We start from the raw sequence: 22,295 nt of genomic DNA, 5'->3' as shown, positions 1-22,295 counted from the left end.
TCTTGTAGTTTATTTGTTGCAAGGCTGCTGAGGGGTGGATGTCTTTATTCTCATAGAGCTTCTGAGAGCCTGAGTCGTGTTGACGAATCCCTGGAGAGCCTGAGTCGTGTTGACTAGTCCCTGGAGAGCCTGAGTCGTGTTGACTAGTCCCTGGAGAGCCTGAGTTGTGTTGACTAGTCCCTGGGGAACTGTCAACCATTCCTCCATCTCCTGAATTTCCTTAAGTGTAGAGATTTGATCAGATTTGTTTCACTTTTCTAGCAAAAATACAAAAATTTTTATCTTTTTCTCTGAATGCTCCCTTTTTATAGCCCTCCTGTTTTTTTTTAAGGATTTATTTATTTATTTAAAAGTCAGAATAGCACAGAGAGAGAAGGAGAGGCAGAGAGAGAGAGGTCTTCCATCTGCTGGTTCACTCCCCAGTTGGCCGCAATGGCCAGAGCTGCACCGATCCAAAGCCAGGAGCTAGGGGCTTCTTCCGGGTCTCCCATGTGGGTGCAGGGGCCCAAGGACCTGGGCCATCTTCTACTGCTTTCCCAGGCCATAGCAGAGAGCTCGACCTGAAGTGGAGCTGCCGGGACTCAAACCAGTGCCCATATGGAATGTTGGCACTGCAGGCAGCAGCTTTACCCACTATGCCACAGCGCTGGCCCCTAGCCTCCTATTCTTGTTTCATGAATGCATTTCCTCTTATCTTTTCAATGACATTTGTGTTTCTTCTGCTTACCATATTTACTTTGTTTTCGTGAAGTTTGTTAGTCATCTGTTTTGTTGTCTGCATTTCAAATTAGAAGATTTGGGGCTGGCGCTGTGGCGCAGTGGGTTAAAGCCCTGGCCTGAAGCGCCGGCATCATATATGGCACCCGTTTTAGTCCCAGCTACTCCTCTTCCAATCCAGCTCTCTGCTATGGCCTGGGATAGCAGTAAAGGATGGCCCAAGGGCTTGGGTCCCTGCACCCATGTGGGAGACCCGGAAGAAGCTCTTGGCTCCTGGCTTCGGATCGGCACAGCTCCAGCCGTTGCTGGCATTTGGGGAGTGAACCATCGGATGGAAGACCTCTCTCTCCTCTCTCTCTCTCTACCTCTCTCTACCTCTCTCTGTAATTCTGTCTTTCAAATAAATAAAATAAATCTTTTCAAAAATTTGAATATTTCCTCACTTGTCTGGCAATTTTTAGTTTGTTTTCATTCAAGAATAAGACACAAACATACATACAAATCACAAGCTTGTGTTCATAGGTTGGGCTGCTTGACTTGGATGCCTCATGATGGGGTGACCCAGCAAAGAAATGGATTTGTTATCAGAGTCTAACCTGATATAGATAACTCCCACCGACGTGAGAGACACAGATGGAGTTCCAGACTGTCGGCTTCAGCCTGGCCCAACCTCGGCCATTGCTGCCATTGGGAAATGAACCAGCAGGTAGAAGATCTCCCTCTCTGTGTCTCTCCCTCTCTCTGTAACTCCATCCTTCGATTAAATAAATAAATCTTTGGGGAAAAAAAGCAACTTGACCCCTCCCCACCCAAGAAGCCCTGATCCTCATCCAGACTTCCCTAGGGCTGCCTTCCATCGATTGCTCAGGCAAAGACCTAGAGTCCACTGGACTCTCTTTCTACAGCTCCCTGCATGCAATCCCTAGTCATGCCTGATATCCTGACATAGGGCCCAGCATAGGCGGGGGTTGGGGGGGCGGGAATGAGCTGGAAGATTTTCCCATAATTTCTGTCTCACTGCCCTGCACTTGAGCTCCACCTCCCAACATGCCAATCCAGTATGCCCACTTTCCCATGGTGCACCTGTCTCTCATCCTGAAATGGGATAGAGGAGATGCCATTATGGACACATGGAAGCTAAATTCCATGTGGAAAATCCATGATGCTCCCCAAAAACTTCATGTACACTAAGCCCCACCCAACTAACTCCCCATTTGTATTTTCAATTAAGTCACCACTGTTGACATGGGGGTGGCCCTTTTGGCTTCCCTCTCTTGCTTCTCATGCACTCCCTCCTCTTGCACAGGTTTCCAGCTCTCTCATGGCAAATATCTCTCCCTGTGGGGCTGCCCACGCTCACGTCTGAATGTGTACTCCTGTCCTCACTTTAAATAAATCCTACTCTCATTTATGCACCTGACTTACGCCTGTACTTTGAGTTCTCATCTCATTCAGGGGCATAGAAACTTGGAAACGCATTCTTAGAACCATCCCGCTTCCTGTCTGCTTCCGGAACACAGAGTCCTCGTCATGTCCCTGGCTCCCTCCCACACTCGTCCCTGTGCTCCAGCCACTCTGGCCTCCTGTGTGGATCCATGTCAGGCACACAGCTTGGCGATTAGCCCCGGGTGGAACTTCAGCTGTCACATGGTCACCTTTGCGCAGAGCCTTCTCTGCAGTGCTCAGACAGAGCAGCCAAGAGAAGCCACCCTTGTGGGAACAGCCAGCCCCACCCCAGAGGCCCTGAGCTGGGAAGAGTAAGAGGAGGGAGAGCTCCAGAGACAGAAATGAGAAGAAGGCTCACGGGGTGACTGATGGGGTCTCTGCTCATGATGAGGACCTTGAAGGACTTTTGGGGTCCCCTCTTAGCCCTGGTTCCAGTTGCCCCCCCCTCCAGGCATACATGGAAGCCTGTTTGGGACTTTGAAACTGAGCCTCTAAACATTTAATGTGGATACCATCAGGCCCCAGTCTCGGAACCTCCCTCCCTTACATGAACTCATTGAATTAAGGGAGTGGTGCCTCTGGCTTTACAAGGTCATAACCTGATGACACCTGGATGGCTGCTATTGTCTCAAGGGGTTTCATTTAAGGGAAATCCAGGTCTGGACAGGGCAAAAAGCACTGAAGCCCCACTGAAAAGCCCCATCTGAAACGTTCCCTGAAAAGGTGGTATTGCTGACCAACCTGGAATGTGGACATGAGCTGAACACAAACCAGATAACCACTCTGACTCCAAGCAGCCCTCATCACCTGGACAGAGGCCAACACACAGCTGCCCTTGTCTTCTGTTCGTCCTGACCTCCCCCTTCTCATAGCCTCTTTAAAAACTGCAAAGCCTCCTCATGCAGCTGGGGAGGTAAGCCTTGAGACTCATGTGTGCTACCTCCCATATCTGTTGACAGATTAAACTTTTTCTTTTCTTTACCCTCAAACTTTGTTCTCATTATTTTGATTTGGTGCTGGAGACAGGGACCAAGCTTTTGATACAAGCTATGGGATGGGAGAGAGGAAGTTAATCTGGGTGAGTGTTGCTGTGTGCACACGTGCAGGATGCCGTTATGCATGGACAGGTGCACTGTGTGTGTGCCCCGAAGGTGTTGACACCAAGCCTATGTTGACAATACATTGTATATATTGTGTTTATATAGAGAGATATGGAGACAAATTATGAGAAATTGATTGAAGTGATTATGTGGAGTTAGAAATCCCATACTCTGCCCTCTGTAAGAAAAGCAAGGCTCAGGGCCGACACTGTGGTGTAGCGGGTGGGCTGCCACCTGCAGTGCTGGTATCCCATGTGGGCGCAGGTTCCGGTCCCGGCTGCTCCACTTCCAGTCCAGCTCTCCGCTGTGGCCTGGAAAAGCGGTGGAAGATGTCTGGGTCCTTGGGTCCCTGCACCCACATGGGAGACCCGGAGGAGGCTCTGGGGAGTGAGCCAGCGGATGGAGGACCTCTCTCTCTCCCTCTCTCTCTCTCCTTCTCTCTCTCTGTGTAACTCTTTCAAGTAAATAAATAAAATCTTAAAAAAAAAAAAAAGAAAGAAAGGAAAAGCTATGCTCAAGGAGCAACAGTAGAACTGAGATATTCCTGCCCAACCAAAGCCTACAATCAAGCTTCCATAGGGCCAAGAAGATCCACCAGTAATTTAACATTTTCAAAGATGTACATATGGCAGGCTGGCGTTGTGACAAAACTGGTACAGCTACCATCTGTGATGCCAGAATCCCACGTGAGCACTGGCTTGTGTCTTGGATGCTCCACTTCTGATCCAGATCCCTGCTCAAGGCCTGGGAAAAGCAGTGGAAGACGGATCAAGTTTTTGGGCCCCTGACACCCATGTGGAAGGCCCAGATAAAGTTCCTGGCTCCCGACTTCAGCCTGGCCCAGCACTGGCCATTGCAGCCATCTGGGGGAGTGAACCAGTAGAGAGAAGATTCTGTGTGTCTCCAGCTCCCTCTCCAACTCTGACTTTCAAATAAGTAAATCTGTTTAAAAATATATGTATGTATGAATGAATGTATTTGAAAGGCAGAGAGACAAAGATCTGTCTGCTGGTTTTCTCCCCAAATGGCCACAACAGCCAGATCTGGCCAGGCCAAAGTCAAGAGCCAGGAACTCCACCCAGGTCTCCCATGTGGGTGGCAGGGGCCAGGAACTTGGGCATCTTCCACTGTCTTGCCAAGCACATTATCAGGAAATTGGATTAGAGTCAGAGCAGCCAAGACTCAAACCAGGACTCGGACATGGGATGCTGGGAACATAAGTGGTTAGCTTATCCCACTGTACCACAACACCTGCCCCCCAAATTTACTCTTCTTCAATCCAGACAGCCTACTGTATACCACACAGTCTTTACCACAGAATAAAAATTCACTGGATAAGCAAAGAAGGGAAGGCTGATTGATAATCCAAGAATAAAACCATCCACAGGGCAGACTCAGACCAAACCGAATATTTGAGTAAGCAAGCCAAGACTTGCAAATTCCATGACTCAAAAGATCAAAAATATTCATGGAAAAATGGAAGATATACCCAACCCAATAAAAAACTATCCGGGGCAGAGGTTTGGCACAGTGGTTAAGACACTTCTTGAGGGGCTGGCGCTGTGGTGCAGTGAGTTGTCGCGGTGGCCTGAAGCGCCAGCATCTCATGTGGGCACCGGTTCGAGACCCGGCTGTTACACTTCCTATCCAGCTCTCTGTTGTTGTCTGAGAGGGCAGTGGAGGATGGCCCAGGTCCTTGGGCCCCTGCACCCGCGTGGGAGACCCAGGGGAGGCTCCTGGCTCCTGGCTTCAGGTCGATGCAGTTCTAGCTATTGTGGCCAGTTGTGGGGCGGGCCATCGAATGGAAGACCTCTCTCTCTCTCTCCTCTCTACCTCTCCTCACTCTGTGTAACTCTAACTTTCAAGCGAATGAATAAATCTTTTTTTAAAAAAAAAAAATGCATAGGTGTCAGGGAGAGGAAGGAAGGGATAATGGACAGTAGACAACAGGCAATAAAGTTGGTTTTTTTTTTTTTAAAGACACTTCTTGGGATGCCCACATCCCATATCAGCACCTGGTGCCAGGTCTGGCCCCACTCCGATCAGGCTTTCTCCTGGTGTGCACACTGGGAGGCAGCAGGTGATGTCTCAAGTACCTGGGTCCCTGAAACCTGTGGAGGAGATCCAGAGAGAGTGCTTAGCTCCTGACTTCAGCCTGGCCGCACCCTGGCCTTCGTAGGCATTTGGGGGTGAATCAGTAGATGGAATATCACATAGATCCCTGGTGGGATCTATACTAACTAATCCACCTAGGAGCCCACCTGTGGTTTCTCTGTATATCCCAACTGAATCTTGTCCCACTGATTGTGTCTACTGTCTGCCATTCCTGACAAGTTGCATGCCCATGTGGTTTGCAATTTCTCCATGTGAGTTAATATGCATGGGTAATGATTTCTCTGTCGGGGTCTGGTATGCCCGGCACTCACTCCCAGGATGACTGAGAGGCCTCACCAGTTTAACAGGGCAACTCTACAAGTGAGTAGGGAAAATGCAGACTTTCTGTTTGTGCATATAAAAGGCTTACATTTGCTATTTCTGTAAGAGACTTTGAAAATTTTTTATCCAGAAACATAGGTAGGCATAATTTTTCATCTTTCTCTTTGTCTTAAGGGTTATTTCTTGTACAGTCAGCTTCACACAGAGATCTCAGTTCTCACTCGTATGTCTCTTGCTCTACATCTGGTGTGCCTTTCCCTATGTGGGCAATGAAATCCTAGTTCCAGATCCTTAGGGTCAATATCTAAACTATTAGCCATACACCTCCATCCCAACCACTTCAACTTTTAACTTTCTTTTTCATTCCTGGCACTTGGGTTTCCCCTCTTTTTTTCTCTGATCTTTCTTTTGAGTGCATTTGCACATACCTTCAGCCTTTCTAGACCTTTCTCATGGGAATATCTTCTATATAAGACGTTGTGAGAAATTCCAGGCCGACAGTGCTGAAGGAAAGGCATCACGGTACCTGGTTGCACTATGACAATTATTGTACGAAAATCTGTGGATAGGAATCACACAAGCACACACCGTAAAAATCAAGCTGCAAATGTGGTGAGTGCTACAAGGAAGAGGAGCATAGAGTGCTAACACCTGATCCGTTCAGGAAGACAGCCAGGAGACATGTGATGACGGATACCTCACTGAAATCAAAGCCTGACCCCACAGAGTTTGGGCATAAAAAGTGGCTGTGATGGGGGCCGGCACTGTGGCATAGTGGGTAAAGATACTGCCTGTAATGCCAGCATCCCAGATGGGCACCAGTTTAAAACCCAGCTGTTCCATTTCCGATCCAGCTCTCTGCTATGGCCTGGAAAAACAGTAGAAGATAGTGCAAGGCCTTGGGCCCCTGCACCAGTGTGGAGACCGGAAGGAGGCTCCCAGCTCCTGGCTCCTGGCTACTGGCTTCAGATCAGCACAATTCTGGCCATTGCGGCCATCTGCACAATGAACCAGCAAATAGAAGACCTTTCTCTCTCTCTCTTCTCTCTCTCTTCTCTCTCTCTTCTCTCTCTCTCTCTCTCTCTCTCTGCCTCTCATTCTTTCTGTGTAACTCTTTCAAATAAATAAATCTTTATAAAAAAAAAAAGTAGCTGTGACTTCACTCAAAAGTCACAGGTATTTAACACCCAAACTCTGTCAGAGACAAACATTTATTACAACAAAGAAGGCTGACCCAAAAGGAGCACTGAGGGATGGTGGGTAACGCTCTTCTGTCGTGAATGTGCACTCGTGGGAAGATCTGGGGATTAGTCAGGAACTGTGGGCCCTCACCCACCCCAAGAATAAAACTCAGCAAGACAGCAGTGAAATGCAGTGAGCAAATTTACTAAGCATCTGCTACAAGCCGGAAGTTGTGTGAAAACATTTTGTATACGCCATTTCATTAAACCTCAACAATACATGGTGAAGAAATTACTGTTGCTCCCATATGAAAAATGAAGAAACTGAAACCTGGATTCAGGGATCTTTTGAAAGTTGTGCTGTTGGAAGTGCTCAGGGAGGACTCGCCTCTTTTCCGATGATTCATGAGCCTACAATTGAGCAGGAGGAATATTTCATGAAGGGCTCACTGGGGTCAGCCGCCCAATTCTTCAAGAAGCTCACAGTCTTGTTAGAGTCAGTCCTTGCAATTGCCAGTGAGAGAGAAGCAGGTGCACAGAGGAAGTGCTATTCTGTGCAGCAGCCTCTAACTTCAGGATTTGCATTGCTTCTTCATGCAGCTGTGGCTTTGGGTAAGTGTACTCAGATGATTGAGGCCGCCAGTCCACCCAGAACACCCAGAACTCCAGTCCTGAGAACTTGGTTACTCTGCAAAGTAGAACAGGGCACACTCAGAACCAAAGGGCAGACATGACTGGTCCTCTCCCTCTCAAACCACACAAAGACATCCATTCTTCTGTCCATCTCGGCAACTCTGCCACCAGGAAGGAACTGCCTGTGCCCCCAGGAACTTCTCCCTCTGCAGAGGACCCAGGAGCTCCCCTGGGGAAGAAGGAATCTTGGCTGAGCTGAGGTCCGTCCAGACAACTCAGAGATGCTCAGGACCCCCACACCCTCAGAGGCTCCCTATTGAACCCCTCAGCCTGCCCCCAAGGGAAAAGGGCCCAGAGTCGGGGAGCACCCTGCCTGACACTCAGAGGCTAGAGACTGATCCGTGATTCAAGTTCAGGTCTTCTCGAACCACAGCCAGCTCAGTACCTGGGAGGGACCCGGGCAGCGAGAGCACCAGGGCTGGATGAGATGCTGCTGTCTCTGAGTGCACATCGGGGGCAGGAAGGAGGGGGTGGGACCCGTCCACCCCACAGTAAAGGTTTCTGTGCTCTAAGCCTCTTCTGCAGAATGGAGATAAGAGATACTGGCACTGATCATCTCCACTGGGATTGGAGGAGACGCAACTGTCAGGAACAGAGGCTCTGATTTGAGCACAGTTCCCAGCTTTCAGAAGTCCTTCTCACCCATTTAACCCCACAACAAACTACCAGGTGGATGGGATAAAGGCACTCACAGCAGCTCCGCGTGGGAAAACCACATCTCAAGTCAGAACAGTGGTTTTGTAAACGGTCCCCAGCCTGGTCAGCGTTGCTCGCAGAATCTGAGCCAGTTACTCCTGAAGGGCCAGACAGCAAGCCCACCCCCAACCGTGATGAGGAGCCTTGGGAAGGGTTTCCCCATTAGAAAGTGCTCATCAAAGGGGAGAATAGGAGGCAATATTGGGGTGCAGCAAGTTAGCTGCCACCTACAATGCCAGCATCCCGTATCAGAGTGCCGCTTAGACTCCTCACTCCTCCAGCTCCCTGCTCATGTGCTTGGGAAAGCGGTGGAGGATGGCCTGAGTGCTTGAGTCCCTGCACCCACGTGGGAGACCTGAATGGAGCCCCTGGCTCCTGGCTTCAGTCTGGGCCAGCCCTGGCCATTGCAGCCATTTAGGGATGGGCCAATGGATGGAAGCACGCTCTCTCTCTCTCTCTCTCTCTCTCTCTTTCTCGCTCTTGCTCTCTCGATCTCTCATCTCTATCTCTGTGTCTGTCTCTATCTCTATCTCTATCTCTCCCTCCCTCCCTTTCTCTGTAGATCTACCTTTCAAACAAATAAAACAAATTTTTTTTAAGAAAATTTTTAAAGTGGGATCCAGCAGACACAGCACTGATTGTGGAGTCAAAGCAAGTGTGTTCAAAGTCTGAAGCAAGCTCTCAGCGTCGATCCCCTTCGTATTTGCCCACAGTTGCCCCTCCCTTCTGAAAACACACTCCCAGATGCTCCCCACCCTGGGGTCTGACCTGCTTGCTATAGCGCTTGCCGTATCTCAGGTCAGTGGCAAAGTGCTCGCAGTTTGCCCACAGAACATTGTAATAGCAAGGTCCTACTCTCTCCTCTGCCAGCTGAATGATCGCTTGGACAGGCCGTGGAGGGAACTTGTAGTCCAGATAATTGTTGACGCGGTACGTGTCTCCTCCCACCACATCCCTCAGGCGCTCACGTTTCACTTCGCCATTCCTGTCTTCACATGGGCTGCTACATGGGCTGCTGCTGCAGGAGCCAAGCAAGGGCAGATCTGGGGTCACAGACAGACACACGTTCAGCTGCTGCAGAGCCGGAGGTACAAGGGTGGGAAGGAAGGAAAGGAGGAGGAGCCACAACTCTTCTCTTGACCTCTGAGTCTGACTTTCCCTCCTTCTCTTCTCGTTTGCTCTTTTTACATGTGAAATTTAACACGGGTGCAATGATTTGGTACACAACACTTTTTTTTTTTTAATTTTTGATAGGCAGAGTGGACAGTGTGAGAGAGAGACAGAGAGAGAAAGGTCTTCCTTTGCCGTTGGTTCACCCTCCAATGGCCGCCGCTGCAGCCGGCGCACCGCGCTGATCCGATGGCAGGAGCCAGGATCCAGGTGCTTTTCCTGGTCTCCCATGGGGTGCAGGGCCCAAGCACCTGGGCCATCCTCCACTGCACTCCCTGGCCATAGCAGAGAGCTGGCCTGGAAGAGGGGCAACCGAGACAGAATCCGGCGCCCCGACCGGGACTAGAACCCGGTGTGCCGGCGCCGCAAGGTGGAGGATTAGCCTATTGAGCCACGGCGCCGGCCCAGTACACAACACTTTTATGAACTAAATGTTTAACGGTGTGTCGATATGTTCCCATAGCAACAAATGTAGCATATTTTATAAGGATGAATGGTTCCCATGGTATTCCACCTCATGCACACACCTTAATTTGACAAATCTCCTGTTGTTACGCATCTATGTAGTTGAAGCTTATTCCGTGCCACTAGGCAATGATATTAGAGACATACTTACCTCTTATATGTCTTTGAGCACATGTGACTAAATAAATTTTTGACTTTTTTAAATATCTCCTAGGAAGAAGTCTCACTCTGTCTTTGTATAATCCCTTCCCGGTGACAAAGAAAGTCTCTCCAATTTACAAAACTCATTTTGATGTAGGCAGGCAGATAGGACAAATTGATTGGATTTGTGAGCTGGAAGACCATGCCCCCACCACACCCCCTCAGTGATCCCGTGCCCATACCTGACCTCACCTGTACGCCCACCTGCCAATAAGGCTGCATAGCCACTCCACCTTGGAAGTGGATAAAAGGCCTGGAACCCAGTGGGCCCAGCCCTTCTTCCCTTTTCCGCCCTTATTACCCTTCGTCCGCTCTCTCTGTCTCTGCTTAACCACCCGTGATAAGCTTCTTGTGGCTGCTCATAACCAAACACTTGCTGCACGTGGCTCCTGGTCTGCTCTCAACTTGGTACGGACCCAGCTTTCTAGATTTTTCTCTCTCCCTTAGATAGAGCCCTCAATGTCCTATGCATATATCTCACTAAACCAAAAGCTTAAAAACTTACCATGTTGGGAGCTGGCACCGTGGCTCACTTGGTTAATCCTCTGCCTGTGGCGCCAGCACCCCAGGTTCTAGTCCCGGTTGGGGTGCCAGATTCTGTCCCAGTTGCCCCAATTCCAGTCCAGCTCTCTGCTGTGGCCCAGGAGTGCAGTGGAGGATGGCCCAGGTGCTTGGGCCCTGCACCCGCATGCATGGGAGACCAGGAGGAAGCACCTGGCTCCGGGCTTCGGATCAGCACAGCGCTGGCTGTGGCGACCATTTGGGGAGTGAACCAATGGAAGGAAGACCTTTCTCTCTGTCTCTCTCACTGTCTATAACTCTACCTGTCCAAAAAAAAAAAAAAAAAACACTTACCATGTTGCCTGGTCTATTTGAGCCAGTATTCAGAATCCTTCTCTGAATACATGGTAAGAGCCCACATAGCTCATTAATTTTGGGAAATATTGATAAGCAAAATGGTTTCAATTTCAGTCAGAAAAGCTAAGCTTTTGCTTAGCTTACTCATGGTCTGAAAGTCGTGGCACAAAGTTCTGAATCAGCTCCAAAAGCCTGGCAATTTGTGCACTGCCATGTGGAAACTTTGTAACTCAATGGTAAAAAAAATATTGTTGTCATTTTTTTATTTGAAAGAGTTACAGAGACAGAGAGAGATAGGTCTTTCATCTGCTGGTTCACTCCCCAAATGACCACAGCCAGAGCTGAGCTGATCCAAAGCAAGGAGCCAGGAGCTTCACCTGGGTCTCCCACATGGGTGCAGGAGCCAAAGGACTTGGGCCATTTTCCGCTGCTTTCCCAGGCCATAGCAGAGAGCTGGATCAGAAGTGGAGCAGCCAGGACTTCAACAGGTGCCCAAATGGGATGCTGGCACTATAGGCTGGGCTTTAACCCGCTGTGCCACAGCGCTGGCCCCTTGTCATTTTCCTACTTCCTGTCACCTGGCATGGTTCTGGACTCTTACAAGATGGACACACAGAATTGTCAACAGGTGGGGTCCACATGCCATTCGTTAGTGAATAAAAACTGGGGTATTGTAATACAGACAAGAACAGAAGCCAGGAAGTCCGGTAATGAATGGTGCTTTTGTTCCTAGTTCTCAACTCAAAACTGCTGCTTTCACAATTCGTTTTTACCTGAACCAAGCAGATGGACCACGTAACCATCTCCTACATAGACAGCCCAGTGCGCAAAGACACTGCGAGAAATCTCAATCAGGTCTCCAGGTTGTGGGTCTTCATTTGACTGCAACACAAAAAGCAGAGCGAGTGTAGCCAGGCTTCCAGGAAACACCAGGCACCTGGCATGGGGGGGAGGGGAGGGAGGGGGCTGCAGCTCAGCTACACAAGTGCTCACTGCCCTGTAACACCCACTTATAACCCAGGCAGAAGACACACACACACACACACACCCACACCCGTCCCTCTCAGAGGATCCCCTAGGAGGGGCACTGGGACAGGGTTTGCTCCTGGTATGCACTGGTGTGTGTATGTGTGCATCTGATCGCATTGTGCACACGTACGTGAGGCACAAGTGCCCCACAGGCTTCATCCACACGCCCAGCTGCACGAGTGGGATCCTCCATGGTAGATAAGCAGGCCCAGCCAGGGCAAAATGTGAATACTGCCTACTGAACTCTCTGCTGAGACTGGGAGTCAGGCCCTGGCAATGGTGTATTGCTACTCCCAGGTTTCGACCCTGCACAGACTACTCCTCCCAGAGCTACCAACCTCCCAGAGAGGACAAACCACTCTCCCACAAGCACACTTTTCTAAAGCAAAGGAACCAATTCATAGGCAACACTTGCTTTCCTGGATTCTCACATTCCAGACCACCCTCCGTGTCCACCACCACTGATCACCCCAGGGTCAGAACCAGCCAACTAGGGATGGGTCCTCTATAGCCTAGAAATTACTTCAGCAAGCTAATCCCAAATGTGCTTACCCTGCCCCACTTGTTCATCTCTGAGGCTCAATGAAGGCCTTGGCCCACTGCCCCTCCCCGACTTGCCCCATGAGGCTGCTGTTCTCTGTTCACGGGGAGGGAGCCTGTTGGGTTTCCCCCACCCGACAATAAACTTCTTTAACTCCAGTGTTTCACCACCCTGACCGCCTGTTAACCCATGTGACTCCTCACAGCGGGACCAATGAAAATGGTGTGGCAAACACTCAGCCACCACCAAGGGCGACAGCACTGGGCAGTGGCAGAGACTCCCTCCCTGTGTGCAGTCGTTCATCGGTCCCGCAAGGCTGAGGAGATGTCCCACTCACTGGTGCTGCTATCGCACCTTGCCAGGTTAGAGGACTCTTGCCAAAGCCCTCAGCCACAAAGCAGTTCTCTCTGCCGGCTCCACACACTGCTCCCTCCACAGCCATTGCTTTCTCCACATTCCCCTCCCTTCCCAGGACTGGGAGTGCCACGCCCCAGACTGCAGCCAGTGCCCCTGCAACGGAGCCTGCCTGCTCTGTCCTCTCTGTTTCCCCTGTTTCTGGAGTCCTGTCCTGCATGCCTGGCACCTGCCAACCCAGCACTCAGCTCTGCTGGCTCACTTGGATGCCTGGGGAGTGGGGGGACGTCCTTTGCTCCCCATCCAACCACCAAGAACAGTGTCAACAACCCAGAAATTCACTGTCTCCTCAGCAGGAGGACTCGGATTCCATTCAACAGCTTGCCAAACCGCCAGCGACACAGACTGATGGAACAAGGACATAAGCGTCATCCACTCTAGGTTGTTACTGCTCCTTCTTTCAGGAGATCAGTTCCATCTCATACCCTGTATTGTCCCACCCCCTGCATTCTTCCCCAGGTTTGGAAGCCAGTGGTAAAGTTCAAGAACCAGTATGGAGAACCTAGCTCATCGCCACCTGCTGCCCCCACCCCCAGCCCACCGAAGTTATAAAAGGGCCCAGCCTCAACTGACAGAATGGAAGTCATTATTTGCAAACCACGCAACTGATAAAGGATTAAGAACCAGAATCTACAAAGAGATCAAGAAACTCCACAACAACAAAACAAACAACCCAGTTAAGAGACGGGCCAAGGACTTAAGCAGACATTTTTCAAAAGAGGACATCCAAATGGCCAAGAGACACATGAAAAAATGTTCAGGATCTCTAGCTGTCGGGGAAATGCAAGTTAAAACCACAATGAGATTTCACCTCACCCCAGTTAGAGAGACTCACATACAGAAATCTACCAACAACAAATGCTGGAGAGGATGTGGGGGAAAGGGTACCCTAACCCACTGTTGGTGGGAATGCAAACTGGTAAAGCCACTATGGAAGTCAGTAAGGAAATACCTCAAAAATCTGAGTACAGACCTACCATATGACCCAGCCATCCCACTCCTGGGAATTTACCCAAGAGATGTGAAATCAGTAAACAAAAGAGCTGTCTGCACCTCCATGTTTATTGAAGCTCAATTCACAATAGCTAAGACATGGAATCCACCTAAATGCCCATCAGCTGAAGACTGCATAAAGAAATTGTGAGAGATGCATACTATGAAATACTACACAGCATTAAAAAATGTTGAAATCCAGTCATTTGCAACAAAATAGAGCAAGCAGGTGTCCCCTTATTTCTGCATGAGAAAACTGACTCTCAAATGGGTCAGGTGACTTGAAGAAGGTGTCCCCACTGGTGGGCGGCAGTGTGAGAGCCATAACAGGCTGTGCAGACGTGGAGGGCGCCAGCACCGGGCTCCCCAGCCACTCCCATGCGGATGACTCTCTGGGATACTTCTCCAAACTGCAAGGTGCTCTCTGTGGGTGTGCTACCCCTGCTTTCCTCCTCATCTTATGTTGACAAACTGGACAAGCGACCTAAAACTCTGTGAGCCCAGATCTCCACGAGCAGCCGAAGGGAATGTCAAGTTCATTGTCAGGACTTAAGGAGCAACGAGCTTTTAAATGCCTGCTACTGCAGCATCACCATGCAAATACTCTCAGTGCTATAAATATCGCGTTATTAGTGTGTAGTACCAACATGAGAAATGCTATGAAAGTACGGCAGCAGCTTCTCCCGCCTGTAGTCCCAGCCGAGGAAAACCCCAAAAGAGAGAGGACACCCCAAAGGGGACCTTACCCACTTGCGGGGGATCTGGCCGTATCTCAGCTCATTGACAAATCTCTCAGAGTTCTGAATGGGGGCTCCATACTTCTTCCTGTCGCTAGCCATCTTCTCTGCAGCCGCGATGATCTCATCCACAGGCCGAGGTCTGTACTCGTGGTCCAGGTGGTTGTAGACCCAGGGGACTCTCCCCAACGCCGCATCCTTTAAGGGCTCCTTGGTGGCCTCGGTATCACCCCACAGATACGTGAAGAAGTTAGAGAGCCCTATAGTGGAACTCTTACCTGGGAGTCCCAGAGAGGAAGCGAGGGCAGGGAGGAAGGGAGGCAGAGGCAGGAGGGAAAAACAAAGATGACAGTCACCGATCACTGAGACTCGATGTGAACTTTCACACGAGAGTGAGGGACTCACAGATTTTGCTCTCCTTGCTTACCAAGATGTATTTTACATGTCATAAATGCTGTTTGCAATGGCTGCATCGGATGACAATGTCATCACATTGCACTATAAGTGTGTAGTTAATTTACCCCATTGATCCCCTACTATTGGGACATTTCCATGGTTCAAAACTTGTATCCATTATACGTAATGAGGCTGGCATTGCAGTATAAAGGGTTAAGACACTGCTTGTGATACTGGCAACCCATATTGGATCACCAGTTCAGGACCCAGCTACTCCACTTCCCTACGGGATACTGGCGTTGCAGACGGCAGTTTTACCTGGATGCTACAACACCAGCCCTTTAACAAACATCTTTTTTTTTTTTTTTTTTTTTGACAGGCAGAGTGGACAGTGAGAGAGAGAGACAGAGAGAAAGGTCATTCTTTTGCTGTTGGTTCACCCTCCAATGGCCACTGGGGCCGGCGCACCACGCTGATCCGAAGCCAGGAGCCAGGTGCTTCTCCAGGTCTCCCATGGGGTGCAGGGCCCAAGCACTTGGGCCATCCTCCACTGCACTCCCGGGCCACAGCAGAGAGCTGGCCTGGAAGAGGGGCAACTGGGACAGAACCCGGCGCCCCGGCCGGGACTAGAACCCAGTGTGCCGGCGCCGCAAGGTGGTGGATTAGCCTGTTGAGCCACGGCGCCGGCCTTAACAAACATCTTGAAAATCACTTTTTCCACCGTCCTTACCTGAAGTCAGATGGACCACATTACCTCCTCCCACATAGACGGCCCAATCCATATAGCGAAGGTGCAAAATCACAATGATGTCTCCACGTTGTGGCTTCTCAGAACTCTGCAACAGAAAAACCAAGACAGGGTAGAAGGGGCCACAGCCCAGGCCCTGGCTGGGAGCCCCTGTCAGTGTCCATTACCCGGTGAGAACCAGGGAGGATGGAGCTTATGTCCACCTTTTTTTTTTTTTTTCTTGACAGGCAGAGTGGACAGTGAGAGAGAGAGACAGAGAGAAAGGTCTTCCTTTGCCGTTGGTTCACCCTCCAATGGCCGCCGCGGCCGGCGCGCTGCGGCCGGCGCACCGCGCTGATCCGATGGCAGGAGCCAGGAGCCAGGTGCTTTTCCTGGTCTCCCATGGGGTGCAGGGCCCAAGCACCTGGGCCATCCTCCACTGCACTCCCTGGCCACAGCAGAGGGCTGGCTTGGAAGAGGGGCAACCGGGACAGAATCCGGTGCCCCGACCGGGACTAGAACCCGGTGTGCCGGCGCCGCTAGGCGGAGGATTAGCCTAGTGAGCCGCGGCGCCGGCCCATATGTCCACCTTGAAATCCCCTGCCCTGCAGTCACTTTGTGAGGCTCCCATAGAGGGGACTGGAGCCTGGAGAAAAAGACCTTGTAGGGTGGACAGGAGGAGGCTGGTCTGGGAGTATGTGAGTGTTCTGTGTACACATGGAGGATGCAGGTGTGTGTGGACAGATGCACTGTGCATGTGTTACTGAGGGCGGGGACACCAAGGCTGTGTGCACCAGCAGCTTGGCTGAGGTTGGGAGCTACACCAGGTGGGGAGGGGGCTTTATTAGGGGACCAGGAGGGCATTGTGAAGCAGGGTCAGGACACTGTCACCGCAGCCAGTGGCCCACAAAATATGAGCTCAGAACCACGAGGGTAAGGAAACGTCTCTGGTTAGCAGAGCCCTGGTTTGCTTGGGCAGCAATACGTCTCCTCCCTGAACCAGGCGACGGACGCCCACGGGGCCGCTCCCCAGGAACCTGCGGCTGCCCTCCCAGGATCAGCTCTTTTCCAGGCCACGCCTGAGCCCAGCTCTTCCCTTTCAGCTGCTGCACTGCCCGGAGCTTCTGCAGATCTGCACACGTGGCTGATGGCAGGGGAGGCGCACACATGTCATTTCTCTAAACATTTTATTTGAGGGGTCGGCACTGTGGCACAGGGGGTTAATGCCCTGGCCTGAAGCACCAGCATCCCATATGGGCACCGATTCGAGTCTGGCTGCTCCTCTTCCGATCCAGCTCTCTGCTATGGCCTGGGAAAGCAGTAGAAGATGGCCCAAGTCCTTGGGCCCCTGCACCCACGTGGGAGACCCAGAAGAAGCTCCTGGCTCCTGGCTTCGGATCAGCACAGCTCTGGCCGTTGCGGCCATCTGGGGAGTTAACCAGTGGTTGGAAGATCTCTCTCTGTCTCTATTTCTCTCTGTATCTCTGTCTTTCAAATAAATATTATAAATCTTTAAAAAAAATTTATTTGAAAGGCAGTTAGAGAGAGAGAGAGAGAGAGAAACTTCTGTCTACTGTCTCATTCCCCAGAAGACCAGGGCTGCACTAGGATGGAGCCAGGAGTTTCGTCCTTGTCTCCCACACGGGTGCAGGGGCCTAAGCACTTGGCCATATTCACTGCCGTTCCCAGGCTGTTATCAGGGAGCTGGATGGGAAGTGGAGCAGCCGGGACCTGAACCAGCACCCATATGGGATGCTGGCCTCCCAGGCGGCAGCCCCACCCTCCATGCCCTGACCCTGGCCCCCATGGCATTTCTTAAGTTAGGACAAATGCCATGGAGAAGGAGGAGGGAGAACGGCCTGTTTGGGGTTGAGACAGAACCCCAGTCAGCAGCAGAGGCAGACAATGTGGGGGACCCCTCACTTTCCAGAGACCCGGGGCTCCCTCCCCAGCTGCGTCTGGAGAGCAGGGCCCCTGGCTCCAGCAGGTGCAGCTCCTGGAGACCCCTCCCCAGCTCCCTCCCACGTGCAGGGCTGTGGACCCCGCTGTGCCACCCTCAGAGAGGAGGCCCGCTCTGCCCTGCAGACCTCAGAGTCCAGCAAGATGAAAAACAACCAGGCTTTCGAATGGCACCGTCGGCCAAGCAGCAGTGGGAGACTCCCGGACACCTCCCGGGCCAAGGCGGCGCCTGGGACCCCACGGCTCACAGGGCAGCTTCTATTCCAAGGACAGGAATTTCACTTTTGGTTTCCTTTCGATCCTATTCATAGAAACTTAAATGGGAATCATTTCTAAAGGGAAGCCAGCCCTTATCAACTGGGTGTTTCCCGGAAATGGGAAGATGGCCGCCGGCCTGCACCACTGCCTCACTGGTGGTTGAAGCCACCATAGGAACAGCCGGAGGAGCCCTGCCTTCCTGTCCCCGCTTGAGGAGCCGAATGTCTCTCCTAACCGGCCCCCTGGGCAGCTGTTCCCACCCCGGGAAGGGCAGGACTCAGAGGCAGGGAGAGGCCAGTGCCCCCAGGACGTGGTCCTGTAACTGTCCGAAGCAAGCATGGGGCTAAGAGGAGCCAGAAGAATTTCTGATTTTTGAATTCAATCACTAAGATTTTTCCACACACAAAAAAATTGATTTGCTGGAATGGAGTTCAGCCTAGCAGCTCAGGTGCCAGTTAGAATGACTGCATCCCATATCTGAGCACTTGGGTTCAATGCCTGACTCTGGCTACTAACTCCAGCTTCCTGCTAATGCAGACCCTGGACGGCAGAGTGATGGCTGAAGTCATAAGGTCCCTGCCACCCAGATGGGGTGCTTGGCTCAAGTTCCTGGCCCTTGGCTTCAGCCTGCCCATTCCTGGCCATTCAGGAAATGACCCAACAAATGGAAAGATGGGAGTGCGCTTGCTCTCTCTCTCTCTCTCTCTCTCTCTCTCTCTCAAAAATAATTATTTTAAAACATCAGCCAATCATACAATCTTAGTGCACAAAAAAAAAGTGAACAAGTTTCATATAATAGAACTAGTTTAGAGATATTACCCATAAAACATTCTGAGCTCAAAACACAATGGTTATTTCCTGTGGAGACTAAAATGGGTGATCTAAAACACAGTGTCTACAACCATGGCAGAGGCCCTGTTGGCAGCAGCTGTGGCTTCCCCCTGAAGTACAGAAGGGGGAATCCGTTTTGTCCTGAAATGTCTGAGACCACAGTCGGGAAGCCAAAGTAACAGCTGGGGTCTGTCTGGGAGAAGCGGCAAGATGCCGGCCCTGGGATGGACAGCGTCCCGCTGCTCTGGGCTGACACCTGCCCTTCCACAGGCTGCGAGAGCCCTTTTCCCACAGCACTTGACCTCGGATCATGGTGAGAGTCCGGCTTGGTCTTCTCCAGCTCTGGCCATTACACAGTTTGGGGAGTGAACCCGAGGATGGAAGACCTTTCTCTCTCTGTCTCTCCCCTTCTCTCTGTGTGTAACTCTGCTTTCAAATAAATATAGACATTTCTTAAAAATAATCATTTTTAAAAAAATAAAAATAAGGTCCAGAGCAAAGTGTCCCCAAGGCTGGGAGGAGTCTGCACACCCCCACTACAGAGTCAGTTCTGGAAAATCCTGGGGGACTTACCTGATTCATCGTGAAGGCAAGGCAGCATCTGTAGTTCAACTGCTCCAGTGGTAGCTCTTATACACGGGTCTGAAATTCCACTTTCAGTTTCTTTCTTACATCCCGTGTAGCCAACCATTTAAAAATAAAACATCAGGATAAGCATCTGGCTCAGCAGTAAACATGTTTCTCGGGACACACATATCCCGTATCCCAGTGCTAAGATCTGAGTGCCAGCTCCGCTACTGACCACAGCCGTCTGCCAGTGAGGACACTGTGCAGCAGTGGCTTAGTCCTTGGACCCCACAACCGCGTGGGAGACCCAGAAGGAGCTCTTACTCCAGGCTTCAGATCGGCCCAGCTCCAGCCGCCGTGGCCATTTGGGGAGTGAAACCAGCAGCTGGGGGAACCTTCTGTCTCTCCCCCTCTCTGTCTGTAACTAACTCTACCTCTGAAATAAATCAATACAAATCTCTTACAAATCGCTCTGCTCGGCAAGGATAATGTTGGTTGTGCAATGGTGACATCGTGATTTCCCTGCCTCAAAGCCGGGAAGCACTGAGGCTTGAAGACCTCCCAGAAACACCCAGAGGAGGGCCACTTCCTGAGTTTCTCTCCAAGCTTAAAGAAATCAAGGGTCTCGGGTTGACCTTGTGGCATAACAGGTTAACCCTTCACCTGCAACACCAGCATCCCATGTGGGCGCCCATTCACGTCCCGCCTGCTCCACTTCTGATCCAGCTCTCTCCTATGGACTGGGAAAGCTGCAGAGATGGCCCAAGTCCTTGGGCCCCTGCACCCACATGGGTCCTGGATCGAGTTCCTGCCTCCTGGCTTCCCCAGCCCATCCCTAGCCGTGACAATCATATGGGAAGTGAACCAATAGATGGAAGATCACTGTCTCTCCCATTCTCTGTCACTCTGACTTTCCAATAAATAAATCCACCTTTAAAAAAAAAAAAAAGCATCAAAAGTCTCCTCTAAAAGAACCCTAGGCAACCACTTTTGTTCCAAGAAGATGAGACATTTAGAGGCAGGGACGGGTGGGTCCGTGGAGGGCTACTCACTTTCTGTGGTAGGGTGAGAAGGTCAATGTGGTGGGGTGAGAACATCAATGTGGTGGGGTTGTTAGGTAGGAAAGTCAGTTATGAGCTTATGTGTGTGCAACAGAAGGCCTAAAGGGAAGACATCTATGTCCAGCATATGCTGCATCTCAAAGTCATCCTGATGGTGTTTCAGGGGCAGCCCGGTATTCACATCCTGCCCTGCCCTGCCCCCTTCTACCTGAAACCTGCCAGGTGGAGGTCCCCACCCCTTCTGCCTGACAGTCTTCCACAATCTCCCAGGTGCAGCCAGTATCTGCATCTCAAACACCCTGCTCCCTTCCTCCTGCCTGATAACATTTGCATCCATAAAGTCCTTTGTTGCATACCAAATAGCCCTTTGTTCAAAGAGGAGCAGAGGTGGGGAAGCAAGACCCACCTCCTTAAAAACCCCTGGCCTCAAGGGGACTGCGGGACTGCAGGCTCAGCCCTCTGCCTCTCTGCTAAGCCGCCGGCCTGGTCTGGCCAGGTGTACTCTCTCCACTCAAGCATGTAACTTCGCTCCCTCCCTCCCTCCCCCCAGTCCCAGCGACTGCACTCTCTCTCAGGTCCTGTCTGGAGAGGTGCCCATCCATTCTTGCGGATGTCCCTTCCTTAATAAACTTTGCTACTTTTACTTTCCACTCTCTGTCTCACGCCTGAATTCTTTCCTGTGCGAAGACAAGAGCCCTCCAATTTGTCTGGTAACAGGGTGAGAAGTTCAATGTGGTGGGGTGAGAAGGTCATGCCAAGAAGGCCACTGACAACAGGCCGTGATTGGATGGCTTCGGAAACCACATGACAACAGAGCCTGCCTGGCAACAGGCTGTGATTGGTTGTGGCATAGACCGCCCCTTGACCGGATTGACTGCCTTGGCTATATAAGCAGCTGTAGCAACTGAAATAAGCAAGTCTGGGGGCTGCTCACCTCTGGCCTGCTTTCACCCGACACCCAGGGCTGTGTGGTGACTCCGGGCTCTTCCCCCTACCACGCTCCCCCTCTCAGAACGAATCCTCTCAGAAGAAATCAACTCCAAAAACTTCCCTCTGGTTTCATTCTTTGTCCTGTCCAAAATATCCGGGGTGCCTCGGCCCGCGTTAGTCCTCCTTCCCCAAACCACGGTCCGGAAAGTGCCACAGGCTCCTCCTGGAGCTTATGCCACTTGTTCCTCAGGTTTTCAGCTCCCGTGCTGACTGTTGTCCAACATCTCAGAATGGTTATTTCATGTATTTTTTTCATGCTTATTTCTAGCAAAGGGACTATTTGTACCAGGTGCTCCCCCCGTCCACATTCTGCTGTCATTCCTTTCACATTTGGACAGTTCCCACAAATCCTGCCTCCCCATGAAGGGTCACAACTATGTGCCCAGTGACTTGGGTCCTGACCCTGTTTGGCCCTCAGGAAGCCCTGCTGGGTTGTGAGTCACAGAGGAAACAGGCTGGCTGTGCAGCATTGTTTTGTGGCTTCCTTTATCATGCCGGGAAATTCCAATTCCTTTCAATTGACTTTTCTGCATAAAAGCAAAAAAAAAAAGTTTCAAAGATAATACGGGGCCAGTGCTGTGGCATAGCAGGTAAAGCCGCCATCTGCAGTGCCGGCATCCCATATGGGCACTGGTTTGAGACCCGGCAGCTCCACTTCCACTCCAGCTCTCTGCTAGGGCCTGGGAAAGCAGTGGAAGATGCCCAAGTCCTTGGGTCCCTGCACCCATGTGGGAGACCCGGACTAGGTTCCTGGCTTCGGATCCATGCAGCTATGGCTGTTGCAGCCAACTGGGGAGTGAACCAGTGGATGGAAGACCTCTCTCCCTCT

The 22,295-nt window shown here is 51.1% G+C and overlaps 1 protein-coding gene and 1 long non-coding RNA gene across 4 annotated transcripts; one reads left to right on the top strand and one right to left on the bottom strand.

Moving 5' to 3' along the window:
- The first annotated feature begins 1,297 nt into the window (after positions 1 to 1,297).
- On the top strand, positions 1,298 to 3,152 carry LOC138848651 (uncharacterized). Its single transcript, XR_011386733.1, has 2 exons — positions 1,298 to 1,423; positions 2,173 to 3,152. It is a non-coding gene; the product is annotated as an uncharacterized lncRNA (long non-coding RNA).
- Positions 3,153 to 7,064: 3,912 nt separating this feature from the next.
- LOC100358731 (phospholipase A and acyltransferase 4) lies at positions 7,065 to 21,811 on the bottom strand. Of its 3 annotated transcripts, none has more exons than XM_051833163.2 (7): positions 21,411 to 21,811; positions 19,422 to 19,515; positions 15,804 to 15,909; positions 14,687 to 14,955; positions 11,737 to 11,845; positions 9,038 to 9,312; positions 7,065 to 7,568 (listed from the first exon to the last, which is right to left on the bottom strand). In XM_051833163.2, exons 2-7 carry the CDS (start codon positions 19,428 to 19,430, stop codon positions 7,503 to 7,505), a joined length of 834 nt encoding a protein of 277 aa, XP_051689123.2. In that variant the 5' UTR covers positions 19,431 to 19,515; positions 21,411 to 21,811; the 3' UTR covers positions 7,065 to 7,502. The 3 variants fall into 3 exon arrangements, with proteins under 3 accessions (XP_051689123.2, XP_051689122.2, XP_069925403.1); XM_051833162.2 differs by lacking the exon at positions 21,411 to 21,811 and adding an exon at positions 19,880 to 19,939; XM_070069302.1 differs by lacking the exons at positions 19,422 to 19,515; positions 21,411 to 21,811 and adding an exon at positions 17,888 to 17,995.
- Positions 21,812 to 22,295: the final 484 nt, after the last annotated feature.

The sequence above is a fragment of the Oryctolagus cuniculus genome, chromosome 1, assembly GCF_964237555.1.
Source record: "Oryctolagus cuniculus chromosome 1, mOryCun1.1, whole genome shotgun sequence".
NCBI lineage: Eukaryota > Metazoa > Chordata > Mammalia > Lagomorpha > Leporidae > Oryctolagus > Oryctolagus cuniculus.
The sequence above is the reverse complement of the archived record's forward strand: the minus strand, read 5'-3'. Positions and strand labels throughout refer to the sequence as shown.

Bases quoted from the DNA above. Each gene is read 5' to 3' on its own strand.
- LOC100358731 (XM_051833163.2), bottom strand. The intron at 9,313-11,736 runs GTAAAAACGAAT...CTGTGACCCCAG, and splicing joins GGTCCATCTGCTTGGTTCAG to ATCTGCCCTTGCTTGGCTCC. The intron at 7,569-9,037 runs GTCAGACCCCAG...TCTACTTTGCAG, and splicing joins GCAAGCGCTATAGCAAGCAG to AGTAACCAAGTTCTCAGGAC.